Source organism: Columba livia, chromosome Z (genome assembly GCF_036013475.1).
Source record: "Columba livia isolate bColLiv1 breed racing homer chromosome Z, bColLiv1.pat.W.v2, whole genome shotgun sequence".
NCBI lineage: Eukaryota > Metazoa > Chordata > Aves > Columbiformes > Columbidae > Columba > Columba livia.
Window position 1 is genome coordinate 35052047 of NC_088642.1, and position 27815 is coordinate 35079861.

The 27815-nt window shown below is 41.6% G+C and overlaps 1 protein-coding gene across 8 annotated transcripts in view; it reads left to right on the forward strand.

Moving 5' to 3' along the window:
- Positions 1-24752, forward strand: part of SEMA6A (semaphorin 6A) — a 116336-nt gene extending 91584 nt beyond the window's left edge. For 5 of the 8 annotated variants that reach the window (XM_005506219.4, XM_021292551.2, XM_021292552.2 and 2 more), the window contains one exon: positions 20617-24126. In XM_005506219.4, the coding sequence (XP_005506276.1) occupies positions 20617-21806 (1190 nt within the window). In that variant the 3' untranslated portion in view covers positions 21807-24126. Of the gene's footprint in view, positions 1-20616 lie in introns of all 8 variants that reach the window. The other 3 variants (XM_021292549.2, XM_005506220.3, XM_065045354.1) reach the window with 1 other exon arrangement.
- Positions 24753-27815: the final 3063 nt, after the last annotated feature.

A 27815-nucleotide genomic window follows, 5' to 3' on the forward strand; every position in this document is an offset into this window, starting at 1 on the left:
TCTCTGTTGAAGATGTTTTCCTCTGTATGCACTAATTAAGTACTCAGTGGGTCAGGAGGAGGATGGGTATGAGCAAAACTCACTTGCTGAGTGGTTAGGGTACTCACCAGGGGCAAGAACACACATGAGCCTTGGTCCTTTCTGCTATGAATACTTGATATAAAACACTTAAAATATTAATTGAAATGTGGATTCCAGTCTCTATTGTTCATGCATTTTACATGAAAAACTCATTAGACAAAAGCATCAGCTGTTCCTGGATAAGCTGCTGGCATGCCAGACGTGCTGCTTTGAGTTGTCTGCCTAAACTAGTAGGTTACTAAATCATGCTCCATCCCCTCCCATCTGACCCAGTGAGTCTTGAATTCTCTGCACTGGCTGTGGAGACTTTCAGCAGGGGGTAATGAGCACGTTAACATTGCAGAACAGTCTTCAGCAGAGCTGCACAAACAGCTGGTGGTGGTCTGGACCCAGACTGTGAACTCAGTGGCTGTTATTCACAACAGCCCCAGACACGGTGCCTCCCACAGTCCTGGGATATCCTGGATTTCTCACTGAACTCCACAGGATTGACCCCAAAGAGCCTTCACAGTTCATAGCCAAGAAGGCAATGGGCATCACCTGGCTGGCGCAGTAGACAACGCTTGAAGCACTTTTCCAGCTGAGGAGGCTGGTCAAATTAGGCAGGAGATGCGGTAAAATTTCCTGAGATGCCATGGCAAACATTAACCTAGTAGCCTTAGCTTTTAGGCTGGATATCAGGAAATGGAATATGAAGATTTGAATTCCCTCAGGCAGAGAATGTGAACTTGTCTCCCAGTTCCCAGCAATGAGCTTTTCCTATATAAGAAAGGGCAAAACTGCCTCATCCTTTAACTGAGTTTTAGAAGTGGCCGGTTTGAACAGTTTCTTTTCAGAGCTTGCTCTTGTAGACATTCTGGGAGAATAACTGCAAATCTAAAGCAACAGAAGTTCATTCTTAGAACGTGGTCAGGCTCACGTGTGAGTTAAGTTTACATGTGAGTTATGCACGAAGCTCCTTTGCACCCTGCAGACCTGCGGGCTGCTGAGCCTCAGCAGAGGAAGAATTACAGGCAGCTGCAATACCCGTAACTTAGGGTGCAAGGAGCTGAGGGTGCTGAAGATGAAGGCTCAGATTCCTAATTCCTGATTAAGCTTAGTTTGAGATATTGACATCATTTTTTTAATTCCTCAGCCCTTGCTCTTCAGCTGTAGAAGGGCAATCCAGGAAAAGTGATTTCTATGTATCACATAGGTAGAGAAAGGAAGGCAAATAAGCCTGCATGCTCTTCTAAAGATGGCATGTGATTTACCTAGCACTCCTCTTTCCTCACAGCAACAAATCAGTGATAATGCCGACGGACAAAAAACAAGGCTTTTTTCTTTCTCTGTCCAGTCTTGTTAGTAACATCTGGCATTCAAAGTGCTTAAGGTGAGAGGACATTTCTTAGAAAATCCAGTGTTCCCTCTTCTGAAAGTGGTATCTTTCTCTCCTCCACCCTGGGAGGATGGAATGTCATTAAGCAGATTTGATGAGGAAGGAAGAGATCCTTGAATTCAGCTCTTCTGCTGGCCTCAGACAGGGTAGTGGTGTCAGAAACCACCGATAGTGGAAGATCTGGCCCTTTTTGTACCCAGAGGAATGTGCAGACATGTAGGCATTTTAATGGTACTGTTTGTTATGTGTGGGTCCCTACTTCACAAATCTTTTGTGAAGCAATGCTTAATAGATGGAAAGCTAGCTCTTAAAAGCATCTTGTATGCCACTAGCAGCTTCCAGAAGAGCATGCAGTGAAAATATTAATAAATGTGTAGCTGTTGGATTCTAATCATTTTTGCTTCAATTCATTGACTGATGAGGTGGCTTACATTCAATAGTTCCCTCCCCAGGGAGTGATGGTTACCAAAGAGCCTTATTAGCACTTGACAGGGTCATTTAAATATCATGCATTCTTTAGTGCCTAATTATGAATATTGACAAAGCTGGAAGCAGTCTACACACAATCAAAACAATGGCGGCAGAGGTGTCCGCATGGTTGTTTACCATTACCATCTACTTGTGTGTTATTACTCCTTGCCTTGCCCAGTCAAAGTCCGTTGGTTCCAAAGTTACTATTGACTTGTTGTTTTGAAAGGGCAAAGGAAGGAGTTCTTACACAAAATTAAAACAGAAAATGTTATGCTTACTGTCCTTTTATCAAGATTTGGTTTTCACATTTGCTGTAATTTCTTTTACTTCCACTCATTCACAGACGCTTTTTTTTAAAACATTTTTCTCTTTGTTTTGCAAGGTGTTTTGTGGTGTTCTTCATTGGTTGTGTCTAATCCTTTGGACAGTGTTTTCTTTCTTTTCCTGCGCTCACAAATGACTTCTTACTGATTGTACTAATTGTACAGAATCCACTTGCTGCTTTCTTTTCTGTAATACGAGTGCTTTGATGATGTCACATCCATCCATATGCTTCACTTTTAATTCAGTGCAAGCATCTTGGGGAATATCTGTGGGGGCGTGCAGAGGGGGTTCTTTAAAAGGGCTGACTCATGGGAATGTGACATTTGTGTGCCACAGCTTTGGTAGCTAAATATACTCTGGGATTGTTGTTTCTGATCTACATCTCTTTTCTTGCCAAGGTGAAAATGTGTAATGCAACCCTTAGAGTGGGAACTATGCTTTGCCATCCCACTGGCATTTTGACCTTGGCCATTAAGAAATCTGCCCCTCCTGTTGCAAAACAAAACAAATTGGCTCTGATTGGGCAGACTGCACCCTTCTTTCCTGTTATCCTCCCTCTCCTGCCCAGGGGGAAAAAAAAAAAAAGAAAAAAATATAAACATGTTCTAGAGTATGTTTACTTTTTGTTTCCTTTCTTGCTGTGTTTTAGTGTTAATTTAATTGTGTGTTTCTCACCTTTGTCGAAACAGTCTCCCTAACCTTGCCGTCTAACCTTCCCCCTGCTGCCATTGTACTTGGTCTCCCTCCCTCCGCCGTCGTGAAGCTCCTCCCGTGGAGTGCTCCAAGGCTTTACCCTCTACACCCCGGTAGTGCTCTAGCATTCTGTCTCTCTGTAGTCGTCCTACTAACGAAGGGGGGAGTAGACACGTACTGCTCCTAGAGAGGTCTACATGAAGAAAACATAGAGATTTTCTTCAGAAGTAGCTGGCCTTGCCCCTCATTACCCTGCTGCCCTTCTCTGCTGCCTCCTGTCCTTCCTGCCTCCCTTCAGAAATGCCTCATGCTTTTCAAGTCTGGGGTTCATTAGCACAAACGCAGCCAACTGCTCGGTTTTCTCGCTGGCTCCCTAAATGCCTGGAGCTTGCCTTTTAATCATAGCATTGATAAATTGGTTGCAAATTCAGCTTACTGTTTTGTGGTTCTACAGCTTCTCCTCCACAGCATTCACATGGACATTGCTGAGCTGGGCACTGAATGACAAAAGTGTAGCAGTGCTATTAGCAGGCTTAATGCTTGTATACTTTCTTGTCTTGACATTCATTAAGTGAAGATTATACGGTGGTATCTCCTTTCCTTAACAAGCCTTTTGTCAATATCCAAGTAGCAATGGTAAAAAGCTGATTAGAAGCGGGATGTGGTAGGCAGTTTACAGAGTTAAGGGCTTCTGGTGTATTTGGATCTCAAGAGTGCTCATGTAGATACAGTATCTGGTAGAATCTATTAATTTAGAGATTGTAGAATTATTATTATAATTTGTTTTTATTATGTTAAAGATATAAATACATATATTTCTATCTTAATAATTTTATTAACAATAACAACAATAATAATAATAATAATTACTGCAGTCCTTCCTCTAGTACAGAATTAGACATCATTAGCAATTGTCAGCTACTGTGTTTGGAGAGGGCTGTGCTTCTGGGGAGCCCAAGTGCTGTTCATTTCAAAACCTGACTCCAGAAGGTATTTCATATTGTACACAAGTGGCAGTGTGACTAAATTTTACTGTGATTATCGCTACTTGAAAGATTTGCCAAGTGCTGACAATGCTTGTCTCCGGAGAGTCTGCAAATGTTCAGGCAGATTCTGCTGTAGTGAGACAGACTTATATGAAACTTCAGGTACAGTTATGATAAAGAATGTAAAGTGCTGATTTAATAAGATACTTTACAAATAGACATGAAATGAGAGAAAAAAAAAATCTGTGGCAAAGCAAGGCTTCAGACTCTTTTTTTGTCTGAATTAAACAACTGATGTTTATCATGGGAGGGCTGAGTTTTGCACCAGAAAGTACATTTGCAAAGTATGTTTTTACACAAAAATGTTGTTATGTGCTAATATGTGAAAGGATCTAAAATATTCAAAGCGCGTTTTATCAGAGAAAGCAGGGAGAAGTTATTATCTTGCTGGCATTTTGCAGTAATTCAGAAAAGGATTTAAAGTGGCACAAGATTTGTCAAAACTTACCGTTTGAGTCAGTGTTTGCAGGTGGGTGGGAGTGGCTTGAATTTTCAATGTGAGGCAAATATTCTGTATTTGATCCATATAATCGTCCTGTCACTGTCTGAAGGAACTTATTGGTCATAAAAAAGGTGTTAGGCTAAAATGGGAGAAGGAGCTGCACTGTAGTCAGTGCATGGGGCTCGAGAAGAGCTATGAACTCAAAGGGTGTGTGCCTGGAGGGGGCTACATAAACGTTGCTGTTCTTGCCCATGTCTCAAACGTTTGTACGCACAAACATAAAGCAGATTGCTAGTATTTTGCAGTTCACTAACAGTGCAAAGTGCTGACAAAACAATGAAGATCAAATTAAACCAGATCCTTAGCTTACTATTAAGTATTTTACCCACAGTCTAGTAAAAGAGAGCTGTGAGAAAAGAAATAAGGAATTTGCCCTGATTCTGTCTATGATTCTGCAGCATTTGGCTGAGATTTGACGTGAGAGGTGTGGTTACTTGGAGCTGTAGTGCTTCACAAAGGGATTTCACTTACACAAGACAAGCTGACATGGGACTTAGTTCGTTTAAACTTTTATAGATCCGCATCTAGATTAAAAACCACTTACTTTTCCCATTAGGATTTCAATAGATTGGTTGGATGAGTCTGTGCTGAACAAAACCTTATAGATTTTTTTCTGAAGTGTGCTTAAGTAAATTAGCATCAGCTTACTGTAAATATCACTGTTCCTAGAGTGGGAGCTTATTTACATTTGTCACATAATACTAGCTACTTTGGTGAAATGCTAAAACAAAAATATTTTTCAAACAAACAAATAAATAACCGTATATTTGTCAAGAATGGCTCTAATGAGCAACTTGTCCAGGAACTGAATGTTTCAGAGACTAATCAGAGTATGCCTGCTGTGGAGCACTATTTTAGCTCTGTATTAGATAAATACCAGAAAGGCATTGTTAGCAGTTAAATGGGACCAAATTTTTCAGCAGAGTTTTTAATGGCCACATGCCTGTGTCCCCAGACCAGGCTAACAACTAGCAAACATGACAGAAGATTGATGGTCTCAGCATGCTGGTCTCTGGTATCCTGTGTCGTGCACCAGAGGACTGTGCAGTTCGGATTAAGGGAACACACGAGACTTGTCCAGAGGAATGACACTGATCCTTCTTCTGCTCTGTCTTGCATGTACGGCCTGTCTGCTCCCAGGACAAGAGACAGCTAATCATCTCAGATTGCAGCCTTGAGTTCAAACAGTGGCAGTAGAAAAGTAAATGCTAATTAATAGAAGGGAAATGGTGTATAAAACTGATGAAAGGAGAATGCTGGAAGGATGTTTCTCACAACAGACTGTCTTCAAACTTCTTTTCATTATGTTTTTTGTAAGTTTCTGTGAGAACAAGAGTGAAGAGGCAGAGAGGAGACAAGGCATGCAGAAAAGATGACAGAAACTAATTCCCTGGACAGGACCACATCCTTAAGCCAGTTTTAATAAAAAATGCTGATTGTAATAGAATACAGGGCAGTGATTTAGCTTGACTTCTCTGTGACTAAATCTTCATTTCAAACTGTACATAAAAAGCCCCAGCTCATTTAGTCACAGATTTCTATAGTAACCTTCTGAAAGTGTAAGGAGAGGAACAGTTTTCACTGCAAAAGATAGGCAAGGATGAGGACATCAAAATAGTGGAGAGGATATATTCCAACACACACCAACTGCCTGTACCAAACATAAAGAAATGCTTGTACTTCAGCACTGGCAGTAACTTAAAAGATTTAACTAGCAGAAGCGGAAATGTAAGTTGCAGGATTAGAACCAAGAGCCATTTGCTATATAGTAGCCAGAAAAAAGACATAATTGGTAGTAGAAGAGACTGTGTCCACGTGCGACTCCTGGTTATGAAAGTTATCAAGAGAGCTTTTATTTCTAAATGTCCCCAAATTACTGAATCCTACAAATAAAAGAAGGGTGATGTTTAAAATAGAGCTCATCAAATGCCAGATGTGGCTGCAGGAAACAGCAGGTATCCTTGACCCGTAATTGTTCGCCTGCATAGATTTGAAGTCAGGCAATCCATTTTCAGGTTGCAACGAGCAGTAGAAGCCTGTCTTACTAAACCAGGGAAAAACTGTCATTGCCCCAGGACCTTGATCTGCTTTTTCAATAAAAGAGGCCACGTCTAATTTGTCAAGGCAGCTGTTCCGCATTCAGGGTATTAGAGCTATTGTGTGATGGACTAGATCCCCAGCTGCATTCATCCCGTCACCCGGTGAGGACAGCTCACTTGAGGAACACAGGCTGCCTCGTGCTCTTGTTTGACCCTTGTAGCATTGACATATTTATCAAGAGCTGGGAATTTGCTGTAGGGTATGTTGTCCCCACAGGGCCACCACTTTATCTGAAAATAACAAAGCAAAATTGGTGGACAGGACACTAGGTAATGCAAAGTTTCTTTTTTGCGGCATTTATATTGAGTATAGGGAGACGTGCCGTGCAGTGATGCTGAAGTGGAAGGGCAACCTAGCCATTTAAATAAGAGATTTCTGAAACTGCTTTGAAATTCGAAGGGATTTAAGAGCAGAAAATCTGGTATCTGAAAAACACTTAAAACACCTTTTGGTGTTAGTGCCAGTGTACAATTGAAATGTCAATATGCTGTTAAAGATATTTGAATAATTCATTTTTTCTCATATAGGATGTGCCTAGTTTCAATAATTGAATTAATTAATAGTTAAGATGTCCTGTAGTAACTTTACAATGACTTAAACATTGATAGTCCTGGTTCAGGGCACTTTTAATATGATCTGTGGACTGTGAACTGTTTAATTACATACCTCTATACAAAACACCACCTGCGTTATTCTCATATAGATAAAACCTTTTAGTGAATGGTATCAACATCCCTTTCAATATGTAGAAAGGATCCTGACTGACTCTCTTCCTTTTCTTCATAGTTTTCTATAAGACTGTAAAAAAGGTGAGCTCAATTCTTTATGTCAGAATGGGCTGGTGCTTACTGATTAACAGCATGCAGTTAATTAAAAAAGGAAAAACCTGGAGAGAGTATAATTTAGATTTTGCCATGTTAATTTTACTGATCATTAAATACAGATAACAAATGTTGTTGTGTTTGGAAAGCAATTGTTCCTGTGAATAGCCTCAGTTTAGTCAGGTGTTAAGGCAGGTGTTACTTCAAGCTCTTTAATAGTCATTTAGTGAGACACTATGGTCCCTGGTATCTGATAACTGTTGCTATGACTTTTGCTACATTTCAATCATGTGTTCTAAAATTTTCTGTGCTTTATTGAGAAGTTTTGAAGCCGACAGTGCAAATTTACCATTATATATATATCAAAAATCTGCTGACATCCCTGTGAGAGAAAAAAGAGCTTCATTTGCCATGCTTAAGTTTTTTGAAAAATACCAGTCCCTCATACCCAGAAGAGACTTGTCACTGTTAGGGAACTAAATACATAGACAGCTCCGTGTACACTGGGCATCAGTGCTGTGACTGATAAGCACTTTACTAGCTGATAATCTGACACCTCTCCCTGCCCCTGCAGATCAGAGTAAGTCAGAGTCCCTGCTGAAGTAGATTTTAACAGGTCCATTGGCATTAGAAAAGCTTAGAGCAGTTGATAGAGGAGTTGCTTAGGAAGCATTAAAAGGTATTTCTGGCACGATACAGCACACATTTGGAAATGTCTTAAGAGTGCATTCATAACCAACTTCGTGTTGGCTGGGAAGAATACCTGTAATCGTCTGAAACCATGAGTCCCGGTGGATAGCCTCCAGACCAGATCCAGCCTCCCATGTCTACCAAAGTGGTTAGCCCTGGAGATTAAACTGTAGCTCTCCCACCGTCAAACAAAGATTGCTATCATCTGTGAAATAAAATCTCAGATGAAGGTGCAGCTTTATAGCATTGCTACAACTGGGCGTAAACTAGACAGTTCTTTCATATGCCCAACAAGGATTTTTTTAATTGGAAAATAACACCAGCTGCATGCTGTCAGTGATATGCCATCGTGTTCATGCTCCATCCTGTCTTACACACAATTGTGATAGAAAATAAAAGAACAGCTGTTAAAAAAAAAAAAAAAGGTGGGAGGAAGCAGGCACATTTTTAAGATCCTACAAAGCTACTGTTATTCACTATCATGTTCTTCTAGAAAGAAAAAGAGGGTTTTTTTCAGAGTCTGAAAGATCTGCGATTACTAAACACAAACAGTACCAGCACAAACAGGGAATTTAAGCATGCACAGAAACACCTCCTGAACAGCAGCACACTGAAGCCTTCATTAAAATAATTTCAAAAGTGTATTGAGAAGCACATATTTTCCAGGTGTTTCCTTATTCCTTACACCAGAAAACCACTGAATTCCTGTTTGGAAGCAAGCAGGGTGAGTGAGACAGAAGCCATAACACTGGGTAAACACTGAGTTTCACTTGTTTTTAAAGAAGCTAAGAGAAGTGGTCTTGTCATGTGGTGCAGAAAAAGCCATTGGTAGTTTGTTTGAGCCTGTGGTCAGCACTGGAGAAATTTAATTCCTGCCACAAGCTTATAGCTCCCACCGAACAGTTCAGCAATTCTCCATGTGTGTTCGTTGCTGAATGAGTTCCAGTCGGAGGCTCTCAAGGGAGGGCACAGAGCAGGGGTGCCCTCCGTCCCTTCTTCTGCCTCCTCTCCACACTGAAGCTTCACCACAAAGCCTGCCCAGAGGTTTGGGCAATCACAGCTCGTAATAAAGAACATAAAGAGCACTGCTCCTTTTTTTGCAGATAGTGGCCGGCTTTATCTCAACAAAACACTAGTCTCTATTCAGTATCTTAAAGAGGTCTTACACTCCTACAGTACTTTATATACCTTTTGTCTAAATACAACCAAGCTACAAGCAATGCCCCGAGGCACTCATCCAGTAAGACCAATTAATTTTCCATACCCAGGGGGATTTGTATATCTCAGCATGCAGTTCTCACTCATTGAACTAAATTGCTAGTATCAAATCACTAGGTACTTTTATATACCCAGCATCACAATGTCGAAAGACAATGCAATTTATTATATATCTACTTGCTCATGGCAAGACAGCTTGATAACATCAGCTATGCTTCTGCAAAAGGTTTGTTCTCACCTACACTGTGTTTAGAAAGGAGGAAAAAGAATAAATATATGTTACTGAGGGAAAATAGATTGTGATATAGTTCATTAGGATCCCAATGCTAGTAAAAAAATGAGTCTTTAAGCTCTCACATAGAAATTTGCATATCTTTAGATTAGTAAACATATGTTGAGAGCTAGTTTACAGACATGAAAAAAGCCAGTTGTGTTCCTTGTTTGAGCACCTAGCTTCATGTTGATTAACTAGATGTGTGAGCTGCCCACAGCAGTGGAAAACACTGGCTTGAAGGAAGAGTGTGAACAGAAATCCAACTAACATTGCAGTAAATCCAGAAAGCAGAGATGAGACCCAGTACAACAACTGAGCGGAAGGCTGAGGGAGTTGTTGTATTGCAGAAACACTGCTGCCTGCAAGATGTGTGATAAAGCGAATATAGGGGTATGTCTGCCTGGCCTGCTGCTGGACAGCCAAGAGGTTGCCAGGATGGCCTTTGGATGCGTGGTGGAGAAGACACGGGTTTGCGCACACTGCTGTGGCTGGATTGCTGCTCGCACCAGGGCAGCTTTCTTGGAGCTTGCTGAAGTATGTCCTCTGAGGTGAAGCTGCAGGGTCACCTCATCCCAGGAAGCAGAGTGGCCAGAGTAATCACTGAGTACGTTCAAAAATGTACAGATAGGAAACGTCAGTGACGGTATGACATCAAAGTGTAAATGTACATGCAGTACCTGCAAGGTGAGGAGATGATTTAAAAAAGTCAAAAAAGGAGAGAACTACAAATTTGACAGACAGAAAAATGCATGGAGGAAGCCGCCACTGGAGACAGAAGATGAAGTAGGCAAGAGAGAGGTTGTAGCAGCACTGGGACAAGAAGTCTGTCAGGAAAATGCTCTTTTTCCTCAGAATGTGCTGGAGTAATGCTACTCGCTTTCCTGGAGATACTGCAAATTCCAGTGATTGTAACTGAGAGGGATGAAGGCTTCTGATATTTATATTGGAAAATCAGATACAGAAAAAGAAGTAGCAGTAAAATGAGTCTTGCTGACTGTTATGGCCAGTGTTTCAAAATCATCGCAATTCCTCAGTCACTTAATGTATTCAAAGGCAGATGAGGCTATATGACTGCAATACAGAGGGAAATGATAAACATAACATCAGATGTGTATAAGCTATTTTTTGCCTACAGCACCAGCCATGCAAATATTTCTAGAAGAAGCAGTTGTGTCTTTTACTGGTCAGTGGAGGCATGTTTTAATTCTTAGGTCCAGGTCTTTTGACTACACCTGCAGTGTTCATGAGTGTAGCAGAAATGAAGAAATAATCCACAGTGTTGACTTTCTGTCACAAAATATACAGTGCTGGCATTTTAATAACAAAAGAGATTTATCTGTGTAAGAGCAGACCTAACTTGGGGTCCAGCCATGTTCCTAATGTGCACCAGCAACCCAGCTGTGGACAGAGCGGCTATCCCTAAGAAATACAGTGCATGTATGTTGGCTTGGTCACATAGTTGTTCAGCAGTTAAAAAATAATTTCCAGGGAATGGAGGAGGATATATAGGGTACAGCCTTATTATTTAAATGTCTTGGATGTTTTATAGATGGCTTCTTTGTTAGTTCAGCTGTATAATGTGGTCAGTCACACTAGTAGCTCAAAACTAGCATTTCCATTTTCGTGTCTTTAAAGATGATCAGAACTGATGGGGAAACTATTTTTGCTTTTAGGTCATACACAGTGTTTGAAATTTAACTCAAGTTCTTCCATGAGGCTGCTTTGAGCTTCAGCCTGCTAAGCAGAGCTGCTTATGTTGACATTCAGCAAACTTCACTTTTCCCTGTTGTGCGGAAAGGCCATAGTTCAAAACAGGCTGTAAAAAAGGAGAGGAAAAGCCACAGAATTTCTCAGTGACAGCTTTGCTTTCCTTGACACTGTTCATAAAAACTGCTTCCAGAAAGGCACTGGGCTGCCCAGAATACATAATGCCCACAGTGGGAAGAAAAAAAAAAACACAGCATTTTTTCTGCACATCAGAGGAGCTCCATGCAGTGAAATGGGAACTGTGAAGATGAGAGATTCACTTTGCAGGCTACAACAACTTCTCTGGAGCCCTGAAATCATGCATATTCAGCCAAACATATGTAAATCTGGTTTAACCCAGCTGTGAGACATCCCCTGAAGTAAACTAATAAAGAGCAGCTGGATATGTTTAAGCTCATACCAGGCATGGTAGAAAGGTCCCAGAATGTGCACTGAGCTTTTTTTACGTCATTAGAGGAAATGCAGCAGACTTTAAAGGAAAGTTGTGTTTTAAGATGCAAAGCACCATAAAGTTTGCCTCTGCTGAGACAAGCTACAAAAGAATTAATTTTCCTTGACATTTGGGTTTTATACATCTTATTTTAACTACTGTGAATGCCTTTGTTTTACTTTGTTAAAGAACCTGCTACGTCTGCTTATTCCCCATCACACAGAAGCACCTAAAATTATCATTGCTCGCTGGGAAAGGGTGAGAGGTGAAGGAAAGTACTGAAATCAGAAAAGTTCAAAATGATCAGCCACTGCGTACTGCTTGCCAGTGGGAGAAAGGTTGCCAAGCTTTTTCTAGTGCAAGAGCTGGCCTTGAGCCTAGCCACTGGGACAAATAAAATTGGGCTGGCTTTGGGACTGTAATGACTTTCATCATTATATTATAGATCCAGGAGGTTGCGTACGTCAAACCTTCTCCCATACCTGCAAACTTGGTAAATTGGTTTATTTATGGAGGTACTGCTTAGACGTTAAAATTAAAAAAGCTCTAAGAGCTTGCTATTCCAGTCTCTTTCAGATCTGTCTCCCTTTCATTTCAGTGGGGGTGGGAGTTGTCTGTGCGTGAATTTGCTGGTTCAGATCTTGTAATTTCCGTGTATAATAATCCCTTTCAAAAAATAACTGCTTGTTTCTCATTTCTGAAAATTCACAAGCGTGGCTATGGTGTATGTTTTGTGTGGCCACTGTGGCATGCAGAAAAATTGGATTGCAGCTTCATAATCAAACTAAAAACAGGTAATTGAAATCCGTTCTGCAAATGTTATTTGAAGACTCACAGTTTATCTCACATGGACATGGTGGAGTTGTTTCTCTCACCTTTCTTGGATCTTCTCTCTTTTAGTAAGTTAAAACCATCTTTTTTCTATAGTGATGCAGGTCAGCAGTCATTCTTCAAAAGTGGAGAGAAGCGATATAATTTGGACCAGCTTAAAAGTGAAATAAAACCACCCCTAGAGATCAATAGATTAACCTATCCTAGAGGGACTGCTTCTGAAATAGATCTGATTGAGAGCCAAAAAGCCCTGACAGAGGCCACTATGGCTGATCTGATTGTTTAGATCCTCTTTCAAGGCTTTGTTACATGTTACCTCACGCATTTCATATGTTGATTTTCTTTTCAGAGTTCTGAAATACAATTTCTCCATATACATCCAATGATCCCCACGCCTTTTGTAACTTAAGATTTTTTCTTTACCAAATTAATTCTTCTCTCCACATGCATCTGCTTTTTGTTTGCTGGATATCTCAGACTGCTAGCTTGGGCAATTGGCTTTGAGAGCCATCGGGTGGAATCTGGGGAGAGATGGATTGCTCTTCTCAGCACAGTCATGCAAAGCTCATAGTTGCAGACCTTTACGAATCAACGATACAGCTTTACTGCAAGAAGAGGGAAGTGGGGGAAATTGCCAGCAGAGCAGCTTTAACTATGAATGTTTTAGCTGTTTTTTTTCTAGCTGGTGATACTCAGAGTCCAGAAAAAAATGGACACTTGGTTGAATTGCACTGAGTCAGCAGAACAAGTCTTTGCAGCCAGAAGGAACATGAAAGAAAAGGCTTACTTACTGTTTTCAACAAATTGGTTCCAATGAAGTGGCAAACATCAAATCATTGGGATTATAATGTGGCTGTCTTATGTCAAACCTTGACATTATTCCTTCAAGAAAAAGATGAGATAAGGTCATTGTAGGCTCTTGTCATTCCTGAATTTGCTATCACTTTAAATCTGTGTGTCCAGTCTAAATTAATCTGTGGGGGTTTTTTGTTGTTTTTTTTTGTTTGTTTGTTTGTTTGTTTTGTTTTGTTTTTATTCATTCGTACTGCTGGGTAAAAAGAAGGAAGAAAGCTTGTTAATACCTGCAGGGATTTTCCAGGCTGAAATAGTCTTTTAGCAGCATGAAACAGCCTGTAAACACAGTTCTAACATCTGGAGACACATGTTGAAAACCTGTTCAGTGATATTTTAAAAAGATAGTCTGAAGCCCATAAAAGCCTCCATTCATAATGAGACTATACCAGCTTTTCTTGCAAGTCTAAACAGAGGGAGACGCACATCAAACAGAGAATCTTGCACTGAAGAGTGAAATAAACTGCAAGGTTTTCCCTTTAAATAACAGCAGTAAAGAAATCATTGTGCCTTTCTGGAACAATGACTTGTTCTGTGGAAAGGCTCAAGTGATTTTGTAAGTGTTGGAGATGGAAGTGGGCTTACTCCCATTTAGCTAAAGAGGTGAAGTTTAAGACAGTAATGACACTCCCTGACAGCTGTTAGTGTGTGGTCTAGACGTAAGTATTACCTTATTCCTTCATAGATATTCCCCCTCTTTCCTGCCAAAACATCATTCTATTCCCAATTCTGCGTTTCAGTTTCGTGCATGCCACTGTGTTGGGTTATTGCTTTACCATCTGTTGCAGGCAACCTTGGACAGCTGGACAATGACAGCTCCCTGCGGAGGTGACCGCAGGGTGCACGTGGCATGTGGTCCAGGGTACACCTCTTGCAGCCATGCATCATTTCTGGGACAGAAGCGTCTTTGTGTCCACACTACAGATAACTGTAGTGCTTGAACTGAAAGGCGTTATTCTTGGAGGCGGGTAACTAGATTATTCACACACAGGAACCAGGGATTGCTCTCTGCACAGCTTTTGCTGTTCTCTGTGACTTCAGCTTGGTTGTGAACACAACCAGAATCCAGAATATTGTATCACTAAAACAGCCTCAAATTCAGCTATTCAAACTGGGAAGCAGTTTGTTGTTTGTTTTCATTCATCAAGCAGTTGTGAGGGTTGTAAAAGCTGGTATTCAAGTTTGTGCTCACTGTGAAGCATACACCAGAACCTAGACTTAGAGGAACATGGCTGTGGGGCTCTTCTTTATGTTCTGCCATCCTTGTCCCTAATCACAGATGAGAAAAAGAAATTTGAGCTTTATCATGGGATGTTTCTTTTTATACTTATGTGTTAAAAGGACACAGCTCTTTTGCTGGGCCTCTGGAGTTGAGGTCTCCTTTCGGCAGATGCGTGGTAATTGCTCTTCTCCTGAGACAGACACCTTACTTCAGATCTCTTTCCAGGTAGACCTTTGATCAGTACTTTTCACCTGCAGCTTTTTAGCAGGTTTTAGCTCATTTGCTTCTGAGAAAATAAGTCAAAGACTTTAGAGAAGTCAAAGGGTATCATGCTTAATGTTTCCCCATTAAAAGTAAGCCATTTATCCTGTCAAGAAAGGAAGTTTGTCTGGTTTGATGTAATCTATTCTAGATAAATTTGCTTAGGTGACTTTTTTTTTGTGTTGGTTGAATGATTGCTGATTAGTTGGTTTGAATATATATAATTATTTTCTCATCCTTTGGATGCTCATAAAATTGATTGTTTAGTCACTGGTTGTAGTGTCATTCCCATTCTAAAAACTGGACTGGCATGTCTGTCATTTTTTAGGTCCTCGCTTTAGCTCATATCAAAGGCAAATAATATGCTTGTCCTTTTCCAGAGGTCTTGATGTTCATACTTCCTCCAGCATTCTCCAAGACACTGCACAGTGTCTAGAAATTGCTTTGGCTAGTTCCTTAATCAGTCAAGGAAAAGTTCCTTAGACTATTTGAAAGCAACTGCATTACCTAAATATGTTTACCTCTTTTCTGGTCCACACTCATTCCCTGACTTTGTTACATTACTGATCACGGATCAGAGCAGGTATTTTTGCTGAATAGTGAAGTAGGAAAAGGCATAAATGCTTCAATCTCTATGTCTTTGCTTTTCTGTCGTCTTTTATCAAAGCTTATTGTACTGATAGTCAGTATTCTTATTCTGTTATGCTCATGTATTCTTTAGAATGATGAACTCTATTCCTTTGTGATTATTTCATCCTAATTACATTTCTGCCCTCAGAAGTTCTTTCCTGTTAGAATTAGAAGGAGCAGGACATGCCCAGAATAGCTTCATCAGCATTTTTGTACAATAATATTTCAGCACTGTGCATCTCTTGCTTTTAAACTTGTTTTTTTAAGTAGATATAGAGGTACATACCTAACCCTTGAATACTTTTTTTTAATTAGTGAAAAAAAAGAAGCTTCATCTCCTTCATGCTTATGATGGTTTAGTATGTGGTAGATCTGTATCACTGTATCACCCCTGGTCTTTTATTTTCTCTCTTATTTTCACCCAGAGACATTCAACAAGTCTGCTTCTCACCTCTTCCAGAACTTTAGAAAAAGTATATGTATTATTGACTTTAATATCTCCTTGCTTTTTCCCCAACTACCTTTAGTGAACAAGCTAGTTCAATATTCTGCTCATGTGATTTATCCAAGCACTAGCTGATTTCAGAACTGAAACACTTTGAAGGTTTGGAAACATTTTTCTTAATGTCCTCTTCAACCAGCCAGCCAACACTGTGTACCTTACCTACAAGCTCTGCTGGAAGATCAAATGAATTATGTATAGCAGAATAATGCAATACTATATCAGGTCTTCTCTGTCATTAGGTGAGTAAGAAGAGGTGATTTTGCGTGTTCCAGACTGTTACAGTACAGGCCATACTGGCTGAGAAGATGAATGGTGATGTTAAGGGATGCAGACAAAAGGACATGGGATGAAATTTCAGAAAGTTAGTGGAGGAGGAAGGATCAGGTTGTCTACAGGAATCGGAATGGCCACCGAATGCAGAGGGTATCACATTACTAGCCTGGCTCTTTTAGTAGCCAGAAATAATAGTACATCACATGTGGGAAGACCCTGAAGTCATAAGCCCAGTTGTGATTTGCAAAGGACAGAGCTTGACTTAACTGGAAGACTTCAGGGAGACAAATAAGTGTCAGCATGTTTGTGGCATTAGCAACACGTCAGGTCTGATCCTTGAAGGTGCAAATATTTAACCTTGTCTACGTCTTTCAAGCTTTTTCACTTTTACTACTGTTTTAACTGCCAGACTTCTCCCAAGTATAATGTTAATACAGGTAATTCTGTCAACAATATCCCTTTCCGAAGAATAGCTGGTTATTATCCATGGTGATACATCTTCATATACTACAGAAAGCAGTGAAGAGTATGGATGAGCAGTTCAGACCACATAAAATAAAATAAGCAATGTATTTTCACATTTGGAGGGAAGATATTGCAAAAAAAGAGAGTGCTAGGCATAATGTTTTAAAAGTAGAAGTATTTAATTTAAAATAATTGTTTTATTATTAAAAATAAGATAAAAATAATATAGTGGTGTGTATATCAATCATATTTTATAGTCTGGTTCTGTAGCATTTTATGCAGCCAGACCAGTCAGTTTTCCAGTATATAATGTCTTAGAAGGATGTCAGATAATATATAGCAATAAGACTTTTCAATGGCAGATATTTCCTCAAAGCTGGGAGTCTGAATACTTTGACTTTCAAAAATGTAGGCCCTACCTCTCTCTGATAATTTCCTCAATTTATTTTACTTCTTTAAGTAATGAGTGCTATTGAATGTTGCTGGACTGAGTCTTGGGGACTGTGGTGTTCTTTAAGAACTGTAGAATAGGTAAAAGTACACACAGTGCAGTTAGTGAAGTGGTATGAACACTGTCCTGTTTGCTTTCAAATTGTCTTGTTTTCGGGATATATTTGGGATCACACACTTGCTTATGCATCCCAGTCTTTGAAGGCAGTTACTACTGATGCGAGGGACTTGATTGATTGTTGATTGACAACAACTGCAGTTATCAGCCTGCCCCTGCTGTGGTCATGACAAGTGAGATGCTGAACATTCTTCATACATTTTCATTACTTAATTGTATCTATACTATAAACAGTAATGCAGAGTCAAATCTTCCCCATCTGATTTAAGTTAAAGTTATTGGGATTTCTTGCATAACTAAAGACACGTGGATGTGATCCATGATAAAAAATAAGTTGTATCATTAACGTCTGAACTGCATGGTAATATTGTAACATGAGTTGTAATGATTCAATATCCATTGATAATGTAAAACTGAAGATTTAATGCTGCTTTTGTATGGGGTGATGCAGGTTTGTGCTTAAGGCTGTCCTTCACAGATGAGGACTTAGTCTAAAGCAGAAGGCTGAAGGGTGTAGAACAACCTCTCTCGGCCCATAGGAAATGTCAGGACATGAGCTTTGAGCCATTCGCTCACATCCTGTCACCTGAGAGAGAGATCAGCGCTTACCTCTCCAGTCCCCATCATGAGGAAGTTTTAGATAGCTATGAGGTCTCTAAGCTGAACAAATGGAGTATCTTCAGCCGCTCCTCATCAGTCATGCCTGGTAGTCTTTTCACCATTTGTGTTGTGCTCCTTTGGACACATTCTGATACATGGTTCACTGTTTTGGACATCAGGATACACTATTGGCTCGTATTGAGCTTATAATCAACCAAAACCACCAGATCCCTTTCTGCAGGGCTGCACTCCATCCTCTTGACCCCCAGCCTATACATCAAAGGATATTAATTTAGGAAGGCATGACTTTCCCATTGTGAACCCATGTTGGCTTTGACAGTAAGTGCTTACACCCTTATGTAGGCACTAAGCAGGGTTTTTGATTCTTTTTCATGAAAAAAAAACATTGTACTTAGGTGATCAAAGGGGCACATATCTGAGAAGTTTGTGCATGGAAGGTGTCCATGCAATTAGACTTTTTAAGTCGAAGCTTTTCTTAACTTCATGCCCAGCAATGCATTTCTGGATAAGACTTAACACTTCCCTGACCATTTTTCCTACCCATTTAAGACTCTGATTCTCCAGTTAATGACCACAGACAGTTTTACAAGTGTAAATAAATTTTGTCTCAAAATGCTGCAGAGTCAAGCACGTAAATATCAGCAGGTGAAGGTCAACAGAAGACCAACACCTTTGCAGTGAAATGTAGTTACTGCTGACTGTGCCGTAATCCCCGGACTGTGCTTCTGGTCTGTATACAGCAATTTTGTATGTGGATTTAAATTACAGAGTTAGGTTCTGCCACTGCTTGTTAAGTGCTGATGACAAAGAATAGAAAAATCTGTCTCTTACAAAGCTACTGAGCTCTAAAAGAAGGTTCTCTTATAAACACTTAATTTGAAGATTGTTCCTGATTATATATTGTTTTCTGATATCTACTTCCCTTTTTACTATTAAGACATGTATATTGATGCAGGACCTCATTTTCTTAAGTGATCATCCACTCTTGCTATTTATTCTCCCATGAAATCATAACCCTCTGTTTGTTGCAGCAGAGTTATTTCTGTGGCAGCTAGCTGTAATGTCACATACAGGGTCTTATGATTTCAAGAGCTGTTTTGCCTTTGAACATAAGTTCCTGTCTTGTAAGCAGATATCTCTTGTCCACCTAAACGCTGTGATTAAATGGGCACAGAAAAATATATGCTGTAGAAGCAATACTATATCTAGCCAGAATACTTATCAAAGGTTTCTGTGAGATGGTGGCAACTTTTCAGTGCTCTGTAACATAATTTGCTGAGGAACATTTTGCGTTTGGTTCTAATTCTGGGCCACTAATACCTTCTCTGCCAAATACATGAAAAGACAATATTCTACAAGGAGCTGATTTACAACATGAAAGTTTCGTATCTTCACAAAGTCTCAGGAGAGCCTTGGAGCTACATTTTCTGTCTTGCTGTCTCTCCTATAATAAGGGCGAGGATTTTATTTCCTTAGAGCATGTGGAACTTTTAATGCCACTTGGACCCTCTCTGGAGAAAGAGGTGGGAGAGATGTTCCTTCAGCTCCTTCTCAGGCTGTGGCTGCTCCTTGTTCAGTGCTGAGAACAAAACCAGAAATGAAAAAAGCAAACTAGAGGCTCTGTGTTTGTGTTTCATTAGTGGTGCTGGCTTGGTGCCCAACTATGTCAGAAAAAACTACTTTCTTCAGAAATTCAGGGTGTTGATTAATGCTGTATTAGGGGCTTCAGATGGAGGAGGCACACTCTGCCAAAGATACCTTCTCTGACAGAGAGTGCTTGGAGAGACAGGTAGGATTTGACATTGATCCTAACCATAGCATAGGACCATAAGGTGAGGCCCTCAGGTTCAGTGCTTTCAGATGAGAAAGCATAGGCCTCAGCACAGAGGTCGACCTATTCATGTGTTAAGAACGAGAGCTTTTAAAATTAAAATAGCAAGGACAGCCGTCTAGCAGGCGCAGCAGATTTCAACACTGTGCTCTTATCTTTCATAGTTATTTAAGCATCCTCCTGAAGCTCAGGCATGTGACACTGACTTTTAAAACACATGAGAAAGATAACAGAATGATGAGCAGAGGAAGAAGCCTCGAACAATGTGGGATGCACTTCTCTGCTATTTGCAGGGCTTCTGTCTCTTCTCCTCCTTTTAAAGGTTTTTCAATGTGAGTGGTTTACTGTAGCAAAAATAAGATGATATTAGCTGAGGAGAGATCAGACGGAGGGAGAGGAGAAATGGGCAGTGGCTTAGAGGAGAAGAACTAATAGCTCTGACCTGTTGAAGTCAGTATGAATTGCCCAGGGCCAGGACTTCAAACCAATTGCACTTGCCCTGCAAGTGAATTCTCTCTCCCCTCCTGAACTTCATAGTCTTCAACTCCAGATCTGAAAGCTGTACAGAAAGCCCAAGGCTGCACATGCAAGATGTATCTGTCAGGTACAGTATGTTTCCAACTCTGGGCAAGTTGATCAAAAATCACCTTGCAAAACACAAACAAACGTTTTGGGATGGGCCTTTGAACAAAGTAGTTAATGATAAGTGTTTTTTTTTCCCTGTCCTTAGTTTGTTTAACCACTGTATGCTATTCATTGCAGGAGTGATTCGTGAGAGCTACCTGAAGGGTCATGATCAGCTGGTGCCAGTCACCCTGTTGGCCATCGCTGTTATTCTTGCTTTTGTCATGGGGGCCGTCTTTTCGGGAATCATAGTGTACTGCATCTGCGACCATCGCCGCAGAGATGTGGCCGCTGTACAGAGGAAGGAGAAGGAGCTGACCCACTCCCGCCGTGGCTCCATGAGCAGCGTTACCAAGCTCAGTGGCCTCTTTGGGGATGCTCAGTCCAAGGAGCCAAAGCCTGAAGCTATCCTCACGCCTCTGATGCACAATGGCAAGCTGACTACCCCAGGCAGCACTACCAAGATGTTAATCAAAGCTGACCAGCACCATCTGGACCTGGCTGCCCTGCCAACCCCTGAGTCCACCCCAACCCTGCAACAGAAGAGAAAGCCCAGCCGTGGCAGCAGGGAATGGGAGAGAAACCAGAACCTCATCAACGCCTGCACAAAAGATATCCCTCCAATGGCCTCACCTGTGATCCCAACCGACCTGCCACTCAGGGCTTCTCCTAGCCACATACCCAGTGTTGTGGTCCTGCCCATAGCCCAGCAAGGCTACCAGCACGAGTACGTTGACCAGCCAAAAATGAGTGATGTGGCTCAGATGTCTGTGGAGGACCAGAATGCCACCCTTGAGTACAAAACTATCAAGGACCAACTCGGTAGCAAAAGTCCCAGCCACGGGGTTAACTTGGTGGAAAATCTCGACAGCATGCCACCAAAAGTACCCCAGCGGGAAGCTTCCCTTGGGCCTCCCAGCGCCTCATTGTCACAGAGCGGCCTGAGCAAGCGGCTGGAGATGCACTCTTCTGCTTACAGTGTGGACTACAAGAGGAGCTACCCTACAAACTCACTCACGAGAAGTCACCAGACATCAACCCTCAAGAGAAACAACACCAACTCCTCTAACTCGTCCCACCTTTCCCGCAATCAGAGCTTTGGCCGGGGCGACAACCCGCCGCCAGCCCCGCAGCGGGTGGACTCCATACAAGTCCACGCTGCTCAGGCACAGGCTGTGACTGTATCTCGGCAGCCGAGTCTCACCACCTACAACTCGCTGACGAGGTCAGGGTTGAAACGCACACCCTCACTAAAGCCAGACGTACCTCCCAAACCTTCCTTTGCTCCGCACTCCACATCCATGAAGCCCAACGATGCATGTACATAATCAGAGTCGGGGGGGAGGATGGCAATTAAGCAGAGGTTGCCCTTGAAAGCCAGTGTTCTGCAGCTGTTATTGCTTGCCCCTCAGAGAGGATGGTTGTTGCAAGCTGAAGATGTGTTGGATATCTGCTCTCTGGGAAAAGTGGAATATTTTTTTAAGCCCGAGCCATATGACCCATGGTTGAAGGTTTGCAATTGCAGGACTCGCCCCCACAACCCGCCAGTTCTTTGCTCAAAAGACTAACCCTCCATCACAAAAGTTGAGCCAAAAGCACACAGGTGAAAGATGACTGTGACATTTCACCCCCCCGCCCCCAACTGCACAGTGCATTCCTGAACTGGGAAAGAGTGCTCTGAAAAGCAAAACAAATAATTACAAAAACAAATTTTAAAAATAAAAAAAAAATCCATTGATAAAGCTAACTCTGACTTCACAATGGCAGAAGTTTACTATGTGCAGGTACTGTGAAATGATGCCCATCAACATTACAGCCATTTGGTTACAGCAGTTAAATGCCATGTTGGGCAAACTATATCATAAGTTTCTGCTACCATTCTCTTTTAATGAATAACACATGACTGTTAACACAAGTAACTCCTCTTATTTATTGTTCAACTTTTGTTTTTCCTAAGGAAATGACTTCTGCATATCATCCTGTGAGCAGCTCTTCAGAGAAGTACCTTGAAAGTGATACCTATTTAACGTGAAACCCATTAACTGGAGTAATTAAAACTCTTTTATTTTTCCAATAAATTCACTGACTTAGATAAGTTGGAGCTGGAATTCTGAACTTTGTGCCTGGACTGCCTGATTAGCTGAAAAACAGGGGATATCTATTTAAGTCTCTCAGCTAATTAGCTGGCTGGGCCTCTGACCTAAGACAGCAACAAACAAATACCGCAAGTTCATAACTTCTAAAGCAACTGCAAGAGAAACTCTAAAAAGCCGCACATTTGTGCACCATTGCTATCAACATGGCTTTGTCAGTAGCTAATACTTTCTGTGAAGGCACCAGCTTGTGATGTGCCATCTCATTTCACCTTGCATGTGAGACGGCAAACAAAATCCTCAAACAGTGTGAACTAGTTAATATGCCGGCTGTTACCATGCATAAATTATGGTCTTATCACACGGGTTTTTCGTGGGAATATATCTGTGAATAGCCTGTTTTCTTCCACATGTAAATTTGTGCCTTACACCCTCAGTTGTGTATACTTGTGAGCTGTAGTATGTAAAACCTTTTTTCCCCTTTGAGTAATGCAAATATTTATTGATCCTTCCTCCTCCAAGCCCCTTCAAGAACTGGAGTAAAGGTATTGAAAGAAGAACGTTGTGGTTATTGTCATAACCCCGTGCTCCTCCAAAAATTAGGCTAGCACCATACCTTCCACTTCTATTTGACTTTCTAGCTGTGCCAAGTCCTCTCTCAAAACCACCCACGAGCGCCGATGCTCCCACAGGACCGTGCTGGGGGTTCTGCCTTCCCACACCTCCCACTCCCCCTGTGCTGCACATCAGCATGGCGATCCTTCTCATCGGGCAGCAGGGAAGTGAACAACACCCTTGGCCACAGGGCTGGTGTGTCCCCCGACTGGGGACAAGTGCCAGCGAGAGGGGCCAAGCCCTGGGGGCACCTGGCCGCACACCCCACTGCGCGCATGGCACACGGAGCTAGGACAGGCAGGCGGGCTCCTGCTGCAGCTACTGCTGCTACAGAAGGATGCTGCATCTACTCCTTTGGGGAAAAATGTATTTTCTTTTTCCTTTGTTTCTTTTGTGTGACTGTGCATGTAGCTAGTGTGGGAGTGTGCGTGCGCACAGGTGTGTGCGTGTGTGTGTGCGCACGCAGGTGTGTAAGTACCTTTCTGGTCTTTCAGTTTATGCAAAAACGTAGATGTGTTTTTAATCTGTTACAATAACTGTGTCAACATACTGTAGAAAAAAGATGGGGATCGCTTCTAAGCTTTTTATATATATATATCTACTGAACAGTATGTTTGAGTAAGGTGGTTGTTTCTGTTTCAATTTGTTTTTTAAAATTTTATACTTCCATTTGTTTTTTCAGGGGTTTGGTTTTGTTTCCGAATGATTGAAAAGACAGATTTTAAGTCCATTAGCTTATAGATGGTATATATAAAGTCTGGATGGTCTAGACCAAAGTGTGTAACAAGGGTGCTTGCATGTTCTTTCATTTCATCATGGCTTCTTTTATGAAACAGTTTTGTTCACCCTTAGTGAACTATGCAGACTGGAGTAGATAGATCTGTATCCAAAGCAATGTTGTTGTTTTAATAAAAAACAAACAGAAAATCCTTTGAAAACAGTAGGTAGCAAGGTCATTTTTTTTTTAACAGGAACTAACCTGCAAACTTTTTACCAGGCTCCAAACCCCTGGAGCACCAAATGCGTAGGTCCCCTTGACATTATCCCTCAAAGCATCCTCCCAAAATGTAGAGACAAATAATCACGGCAACAGCTTGTGCAGAGCAGTCTGCCTTCACGATACACATGGCACCAGCTACTGGGTTGACCTTGAAACATGCATTTTGTACTCAGTGGGTCTTCTGTTTTCGTCCTTTCCCAGTCCCGGTTCCCTTCCACCCTCTGTTTTGGGGGCTTCATGAACCTACGTGTGCCTTTGCTTTCCACCCTTGCTATACACTGGTAGATGCAACAAATTCAGACTCTCATTTGTTGTAAAGTTGTAAAGTATTGTGACGTCACCAGTTTCCCTTCATTTCCACATCCCACTAACATCTGATTCACAACTTAATGTATGTTGTACAAAAAAAAACAAAAAAACAAAAAAAAAAAAAAACAAACAAAAAGAAAAAAAACAAACAAAACAAAAAAAAAGAGAGAAAGAAAAAAGGAAGAAAGAAGGAAGAGAAGGGGGGAAATAAAAGCTCTCGGTTACATATGGTAATAAAACCAGACTGTTCTACCTTATTTCTTGTGTCTTGGTTCTTTTATTTCTTCAATGATTTATCCTTTTCTTTAAAAAAATACAAACAAATTCAGTGCTGATCATTTAGATGAGAAGGAAATTTGTTACCTTCTGTGTCTTACAGAAGATGAACTTGACTTCAGAGTAAGGTGATGGTAATTAAAAATTGAATCACACATTTGCTCTCTCTCTATTCATATTCTGCATTTTCTTTTTATGAGCTTGTTCATCATCAAATATTTATTGCAGACTTGATAGTTTAAAAGATCAAGGCTGGGATTTAAGCACGCGTGGTCCACCAAAATAGATCATCATACAGACGTGACTTCATCTCCAGGCTTTACATATTAATAATGGAGGAGCCTCTGTTTTCTTTTAGCAGGCATAAATCTATTGTGCTTCATAGGCCTGATTTAGAGGATGTTGCCTGAGATTAATTCTGCAAGAAAATGGTAGTAAACAGATAAATAACAAAAAGTATATAATCTCTCTAATCTTGCGAGTCAAAACATACCTGCATTCTCTACATTTATTTTGTGTAAATGGGGACCACTTACAGTCACTACAGGAAAATGCTTGGTTTTTTTAGTTACTGGGCTTAGTGATTTTGTTTTGTGACAGGAATTTTGTGTGACTGTAGAAGTAAGAGAACTGATCACACTTGGGCTTCTTTGTCCTGCTAGAACACCCTGTTCTGGACCTAGGGCCTTTCTGATATGTGCTGGTCCCTCAGCCCACACCACTGATGGCCCTAACACTGCTTCTGCAGAAAGTGGTGAAGTTACTAGCTTTTCTCAAGGAGCAGGACATGATGGATTTAAAAAGAGAAGTCTCAAAGCCTTGGCACGCTCTCCTCGGTGGAAAGCAGCAGGACCCTCTGCAGCTCCATCTTCCCCTCTCTGCTCTGAAGGACACCAGGGCTCCAAAGGTGGTGGCCTTGACATTGCAGTGACATGCAAGACCAGAGCATTGCAAACATCATTTTTCAGAACCATGCCCACAGAAGCATCTCTGTCCTTTTCTCTGGTGCAGGCTTCCTTTGAGCCAGGCATGCTGGCATGCAGATGGGCAGTGTGGATGTGGACAGGATGCCTGCCACGCCTGGGACATGGGGGGCTGCCCCGACTGATGCTGAGGGGCCCCCAGTCCCCAGCACTGTATGGTGCTCCACATTCTGCAGAGTCACAGCAAAGAGGAAAGCAAAAGCTCTCTGGGTGCTTAGAGACGTGTACTGTTTTCAGTCCTGCAGCCAGTCCTTTGTGAAGTTACTTAGTCCAGCTTTGTTTGAAATGCTTCATATAAGCAGCACCTAGGGAAGCTATTCAAAGATTAATATGCCTCTATTTTAATATTCGTATTAATACTGTTCTATAAACAATTGCAGGCTCCTGCCTGGAGGACAGGGCCAAAGAACCCCTCTAGCAGTGGCACTGGCTGCCTCCTTTGCAGAGCTTCTCTGTCTGTTGCCAATTAAAGTCCTTTTAAAGCATGGGCATGAAGGAGGGAGGGCAGGAAGGGGACTGCCCTTATGGGTTCTGTAACTGCTCTGCTGGTGTTGCCACAAACTGCTGCCCGAGGGAAGGTGTGAACCTAGCCACTTAAAGCAATTTTCCTTTGCAACACCTCCCTGAATGTCCACCTCTGCTCTGGCACGCACAGAGTCTCTGACAGAGAGCTGTCTCACCATACTGCTGTGCAGAAGTGACCAGGAGAGGAACGAAAGGTAACAGGGTGCATCAGACCCCGCTGTGCTGTGGGGTCTTGCCCAGCCAAGCACAGCACAGGCACCCACAGCAGCAACCCACTAGGAAAGGTCACTCCACGGGGCACTCACAGCTCAGCCTCCCCAGAAGAAGCAGTGCCCACAGCCTCTGATGTGGTGGCTTTTGACAGGGGAGACCTCTGAGCTACCCCCTTTCTACTTAAATCATGAGATCAGGGACGACTGGTGCCACACTCCAGAAACTCCCTGGAGCTGAGCAGGACAAAGAAGATACCCAAGAGAAAGCAAGGGTGCTTTGAGCACTTCAGTCAAGTTAGTGTCACCTTATTCATCGTATTAGTGGTACTCATTTTGACCCCATTTAGCATGTCACTGAGGATGCATGGAAGTTCCTTTCCAATCAGCATTAATTTGCATACATGGCTTTACACAAAATGGAACCCAGCTGACTCAAAACAACAGGTCTCCATAGATTAATCTTTGTCCACTGCCCTGTTCCTTCTCTCTCCCTCCAATAAGCATACCTTTTCAAATGACACAAGAGTGTCCTTTCAGCTTCTACAGCAGGGAATATTTTGCACCTGAAAGCTCCTAACATGAAAAAACTGTGGGCAACCAGGAAAAACATGGGCAATTCAGTGCACTTCGCTGCCAGCAAGATGGCAATACACAGGGCTGATTTCGCATGAAAGGGGGTGCTAGAATAAAGTTCCAGAAGAGTAATGCACCAACGCTAGGAACAACACAGTGGTCCAGCTGACAGCCAGAGTTATTTCTGGGATGCAACTCCAGATCACTCTTTTGTCACAGATTTAGCAGGATTACTCTGTGCACTCTCCTAGGGCTGGACATGGATTTTTGCTCTCTAAAGCTTGGTTATAAAGCTAATATTAAGCACTGTGGAGGACCTCAAGTGGTAGTCTTGTCTACCCCACTACACTGAGACAGGATCAAGCAAACCTAACCCATTCTTGATGGTTGATTGTCTAACCTCTCCTTGTAAACATGTTTTACTCTGGGAAAAAGCAGAAGTTACCCAAGGGATCAACATGAAGCATTTCAAAGTGTCTAATGAAAATAATAAGCTAAGAACGTGGGTTGGACTGGCTTAGTTAAGGCCATTTTTCTATTTATCCAATTAAAGTTAATTTCCCAGAAGTATGGCACCTGCTCCATCCAACAAGTGTTAGAGAAACACTTCTGTGTGTAATATTCATATGCTTCCTGCTGATGCGTGTGTCTGCTAATGAGTCTCTAAGTAGTTTTTTTATTACTTTCTTCCTTTTTTTTTTTTTTTTTTAAGAGTAGAGATACTTTTCAGAATAAGTACTAAGACCATCAT